At 56.1% G+C, this 5,756-nt stretch overlaps 1 protein-coding gene across 1 annotated transcript; it reads left to right on the top strand.

The window, feature by feature from the left end:
- Positions 1 to 261: 261 nt before the first annotated feature.
- Positions 262 to 4,881, top strand: MARVELD1 (MARVEL domain containing 1). The gene is made up of 2 exons (XM_045568700.1): positions 262 to 2,464; positions 3,938 to 4,881. The coding sequence occupies exon 1, from the start codon at positions 385 to 387 to the stop codon at positions 904 to 906; it is 522 nt and encodes a 173-aa protein (XP_045424656.1). The 5' UTR covers positions 262 to 384; the 3' UTR covers positions 907 to 2,464; positions 3,938 to 4,881.
- The last annotated feature ends 875 nt before the right edge of the window (positions 4,882 to 5,756 follow it).

Raw genomic sequence — 5,756 nt, 5'->3', positions numbered from 1 at the left:
ACGGGCGGAAGGCGCATCGGTGCAGGGCGCCCCGCCCTGCCCCGAGGATGAAGGAATCCGAGCTGGGAGTCTGGCGCGGCAGGGAAAGGGGGGCGCCAGGGTGGTGAGCGAGACGGGAAGAGAGATGGCAGGAAGCCGGGAGGAGTGAGCGGGGGAGGAGATGGAGGAGAGGAAAGGAAAAGGGCGGGCAGGAGGGTGGAGAAAGGGCGAGAGAACGAGAGGACGGCTGGGGGAGGAGAGAGGGGAGGAAGGGTGGGGAGAGGAGAGGAAGAGAAAGGGCCAGGAGGGGAGCGCGGCGGGCACCTCGGCCGGGCAGCCCGCGAGCAAGGCGCCGCCATTCCGCTGCTCGGGGCGCCGCCGCCGCCGCCACCGCGCCCGGGGGCCATGCTCCCGCCGCCCCCGCGCCAGCCGCCACCCCAGGCGCGTGCGGCCCGGGGCGCGGTGCGCCTGCAGCGGCCCTTCCTGCGCGGCCCGCTGGGCGTGCTGCGGCTGCTGCAGCTGCTGGCCGGCGCCGCCTTCTGGATCACCATCGCCACCAGCAAGTACCAGGGTCCCGTGCACTTCGCGCTCTTCGTGTCCGTGCTCTTCTGGCTGCTGACCCTGGGCCTCTACTTCCTCACGTTGCTGGGCAAGCACGAGCTGGTGCCCGTGCTGGGCTCGCGCTGGCTCGTGGTCAACGTGGCGCACGACCTGCTGGCGGCCGCGCTCTACGGCGCCGCGACGGGCATCATGATCGACCAGACGCAGCGCCACAGCTACTGCAACCTCAAGGATTACCCGCTGCCCTGCGCCTATCACGCCTTCCTGGCGTCCGCCGTCTGCGGCGGTCTCTGCCTCGGCCTCTACCTGCTCTCGGCGTTCTACGGCTGCTGCCGCCGCTGCCAGGGCAAGCAGGAGGTGGTGTGAGGCCGCCCGCGCCCGCCGCGGCCCCGATCGGGGCGGGGGACCCTCCGGAGACCAGCGCCCCCGGTCCTTCCTGCTGCCGCTGCCCCGCGCCGGTGCGCCCTGGCACCCTCCCCTTGCCCTGCGTTTCCACTGCCACCCGCGCCCATAAAGCCGACACGCGGGTCCCGCCCGACGACAGCGCAACAGCCCGGCGTCCGGATCGCCGGGCGGGACGCGCCGTCTCCAGGGACCAGCGCACAGCTGCGATCCGAGGGGCGGACGCACACTCCAGATGGGCCGCCCCGAGGCGAAACCTCGCGGTTCCTCTTCCCCTTCCCTGCAGAGAGCGAGACGTGGACAGGCGCCGCGTAGATCCGGGGGAGGCTCCCAAATTGGAACCAGCCTCACAGCTGCGCCACGGCCCCCTTCCCTCCTGCCCCGCGGTCGGAAGAGCACCCCCTTCCCTGGCCCCTCTTCCAGCCTCCGGTGCTGTAAAAGACAGGCGCCAGCCGCGGGCGGAGCTGGGGACAGGCCTCAGCTGGTCCCAGGATGAGCGAGGAGTTTGGCTTTAGCATGGGATTGTGCGGGCACCCTGCGCAGCCTCTCCCCATCTCTCGGTGCTTTGATGTTTTGGGGTGGGGCCCATCTGCGGAGGTGGGGACGGGTAGGAAGGGCCCGCGGGCTGCACCTTTACACTTCGGAGTTTTCTCTCGCCTCTGCCTACTCCGCCTTTGTCCCTGCAGTTTATGCAGGCCGGTCCCAAACACACGCTAACTTTCCTGGCCTCTCAGTGACACAAGTCTCTTCTCAGCCTTCTACTCCCCTCCCCTCACCCCCCAATATGTTTGCATTAGGAATCCCACGACCATCGAGGAATGTTAGGGTGAGCCCCTCCCCTTCTTTTTGCAGGTGGGGACCGGGAGCCTGCTCTCGGGAACAGCCAGAGTAAGATTAGAATCGGGTCTGTGCGCTCGCAGTCCAGCGCTGTTTGCAGGAGAGGAGAGGGTGAGCCCGGACCGCTGGCTCGGGAGCTAGCTCTCTGATTCAAGGCCAACTAGGTTTGTCAACGGTGCTATCTCCCCTTCTTGGAGATTGGCCCTGCTCATTAGCCTGTCAAAGACTGAGAATGCCGCAGTTACAGGAGCCCAAGTAATTTAGTTTACTGTATTAACTGCTTTTGGGCCTGGGCCAGTATTTCCCACCTTAGGGCTCCAAGCAGTCCTGTGCTGTCGCGGAGCTCTCATTCCTCAGGGGCCCAACCCATTGGCTGTGTTCTGTTTGAAGATTTGGGGAGCTCCATCCATTTCCCAGGGAATTTCTGTAGCAGAGGGAGGGACCCACCCCAGTGAGGAAGGAGATTGCTGCCCCTAACCAGCCAGAGACTTGGTGGACTTGAACATCTCTTTGCATTGATGAAGAAATGAAGCCAAGGTTATCCAGATGGTTTCCGAGTCTAAAAAGGAAAGTCACCTGTAAAAGATCTGGGCTTTGAACGTGAACAGCTGGGAGGGTGGGGCCCGCTCACCAAAGAGAAGAAAAATCTCTGGAACTGGGGTGCACTGCTGGCTGGGCCTCAAAGGTAAGACCCTTCTTGGGTTTCTGGAAGGGGCCATAGGAATTTGAATAAAAGGCTCAGAGCCTCCTCCTTTTCCAAAAGTTAAAAGAGTTTTTGTTCAGAACAAGTTGGAGAGGTGACTATTAGCACAACGTCTAAAGAAGTTGTGAAAATTCAACTATTTTGCTAAATCTTTCAAAGCTCAACCTTCTCGGGAGCAGAAACTAGAATAGGGGAGGCCATGTATTTTTTTGAGCTTGTTTTTAAAGCTTAGGAGCAGAGGTGTTAGGTTTCCCTGTGGAGATTGTGAAGGTGGTGGTTGGGATGAGGGTAAGTTTTACATATGTCACCATCAGCACCTGTGTAGCCCTACTATGTGGCTGGCACTGCTCAAAGCATTTTACAGGTATTTATTTATTCTTTCAATAACCCTACCGAGGTGGGTTCTAATGTTCTTCCCATATTCCACATGAGGAAAATGAGCCCCAGAGAGGTTAAATAATTTCCGCAAGGTCTCTTAGCTAGTGAGAGGTGGTGGAGCTAGCATTTGAAGCCTGGCAGTTTGGCCTTTAAAGGACCAGGCTATACTGTATATAGCAGGAGGTCAGTACATGTTGGATACTGTCAATATGGTTACTTAAAACATTTTTTTTTAATTGTGGGAAAATATAACATAAAATGTACTATTTTAACCATTTTTTAAAGTTTTCTGTTAGTTGTTTTCGTGCTTTTTTTTTAAGGGGGGGAAGGGTCTCCCTTTTTTGCCCAGGCTGGTCTCAAACTCTTGGCCTCAAGCCATCCTTCTTCCTCAGCCTCCTGAGTAGCTGGGACTACAGGCCTGAGCCACTGCACCCACTCATCTTAACCATTTTTAACACATTGACTGCCACACAGAAAAACCAGAAACTCTTCCTTGGGGCCACAGTGTTTTATTATGAAAATAGAATAAAAACTTCAAGTGCAATTTAAGGGTAAAAACATAAAAGAAAAAAGTTTCTTGACTTCTATTCATTTAAAACACATTTTTAGAATTAAATTGTCAATTGTAACAATAAGAACATCAACAAGTAAGATTTTATGTATGCTTCATGTGGCCCCAGGGTCAAAACTAGAGTGAGTTAAATACAACTCTCACAGCAGTTAATGTGTTAAGTGTACAGTTCAGTGGCGTTACAGACATTCACACTGTAGTGCAGCCATCACTACCATCCATCTCCAGAACTTTTTTCATCTTGCAAAACTGAAATTCTATACCTAGTAAAATTGTGGTTATTTTTGTTGCTTTTTCTCTCCTCTGGGAAATCCCAGAGCACTGAATCCCACCTCAGGGTCCCCTGAGTCCTTCATTGTCTGAGGCTGGAATCCTGCTGTCATGCTCCAGGAAGAATAACTGTTCTCTCAGCCCCAGCCGCTGATGCTAGCCAGAGCTTGGGGTGGGCTTTATTGGGACAGTTGGGGTGCCTTGGAAACCCAGTGACTTTTGTTCTTCTGTTGTAGGTTTCCATGTTGCTGGGGCCGTGGAGATTTCCAGGGTTGGCCATAGCAGCTTCTCCCAGGGCCCGCTTCCCTGGGCTGGGCACACCATTCAGGCCTGGGCCAGCAGAAGGTTTCACAGTCCTCACTGGTAGTAGGGGGAGGTGGGGAGAGGGGTGACCTCTGCCCCACAGCTTCCTTTCCACACCATCCCGTAGAAGAGTCAAGATGGGTGAAGATTGATTGTGCCTCAGCTGAAGAGAATTCCTGATTCTCCTTGTGCTATGACTTGGACATAAGATTCTGAACACCTGGAACTGAGCTGTGCACCCCAGTACCCTAAACAATGGGTTTGAGTTTGAGCTTTTGTTCTTTTTTCTTTTTCTAGGTCACCATGTAAGTTGCATCCTCAGCTCAGGTCCAGCCCCCTCAGGATCCCCTTCTTCCCCCCAGCCCCTGGTGCTGTCTGTGGTCAGGTGACCTTACTCAGGAGCAGATAGCTCCTTGGCCTTCATGGGGCCTCATCCATCCAGACGTGCCTGTAGCATTCCAGAGCTCACTGGCTCTTCTAGATGTGCCTTCCCGCTCGCTTCCAGCGGCTTGGCGGTCCCTCTGTCTGCCAGATGTGAGACAGACTCGTAAGACGGCCGGCACACCTGCCCTCCCCTTCCGGGTCCTGTGCCGTAGGAATGGCCATCTGACCTGGCCTAGCACTTTTGGATACTGCAGGCAGTCTCAGAAGCCTCTCTCTTTGGACACCAGGACTCAGTCCAGCCCAAGGCCACCTGGGCAGCTCCCAGCCCAAAAGCCTGGGACCACTTGCAGACCCAGGAGAGGATTTCTACAGTGTTCTGCCAAGGCCAAAAAGGAGGGATGATGGGGGTTAGGGAGAGGGGACTGATGTGCCTCATTCAGTAGTTTAGTGGTGATTACTAATATGCTTTTCCAAATAAAGTTTGGTTGTCTGATCTCAGTGTATGTGTCTTTTGTCCTGGACCTCTGTGGTAACCCCTGTGTGCCAGGTCTTCCCAGCCCTGCTGTCTACCTCCCCTCTGGCCCCCTCCCCTGCTGCCTGCCCCTCCTTTCTCCTTCTGGGAGGATGGGGGGTGGGTTGGGGCGGGGAGAAAAAGGAGTTCACAGATTTCCAGTGCAGTTAGGAGCAGAGGACAGGGGTTGCCCAAGGACAGAAACCAGAGGGAAGAAAACTGCCTGTGTCTGTCCCTGAGGCTGGAGGGAATCCCAAAGGCTCCTGCCCCTGCTCTCAATGGGCCCTCTGTTGGGGAGCCAGGAAGATTCTGTTCCAGTCCCACCCCATCATTTTGCAGAAGGGGAAACGAAGTCCAGGGTGGAGTGGCAACCTGCCTAATGTGGCGCAGCTGATTAGGGCAGATTTAGGATCTCCTAGAGCCCAGGCGCTGGGTTTCTTTCCTGCAGACCACTGTGCCTGCTCTGGTGTTGCCTCCTGGACCACACCCGCTTGGCTCGGCTTTCCCAAATCCCCAGAGACCGTTTGCCCAGCCAGCTGCTGCCTGCTGACCGAGATGCCCCAAAATGGGTGTGCGGGCAGAGTTAAGAGGCTTCCTCCCTGGCTCCTCCTTCCTGTGCCTGGGGCCTGAGGTCTGCAGCCAGGAAACAGGATTCTACTGGTAAGTCTCAAAACTCACCTGGAAAAGCTTCAGGCTGGGATCTGATGATGTGTGTGCACCACACCCACTCTCTTCCAAAGATTCCTCCCCAACACGTAAACACACACACACACACACACACACACACACACACACACCCGGTTTGGTTTGGGATTTGCAGGGTGGAGGAAAATGCCACCAGCTGCTGAGGCGCCTCC

This window comes from Lemur catta, chromosome 14 (assembly GCF_020740605.2).
Source record: "Lemur catta isolate mLemCat1 chromosome 14, mLemCat1.pri, whole genome shotgun sequence".
Classification (NCBI taxonomy): Eukaryota; Metazoa; Chordata; class Mammalia; order Primates; family Lemuridae; genus Lemur; species Lemur catta.
The sequence above is the reverse complement of the archived record's forward strand: the minus strand, read 5'-3'. Positions and strand labels throughout refer to the sequence as shown.

What these genes read in the sequence shown, in the direction of transcription:
- MARVELD1 (XM_045568700.1), top strand. Translation starts at nt 385, where the DNA reads ATGCTCCCGCCGCCCCCGCGCCAGCCGCCACCCCAGGCGCGTGCGGCC.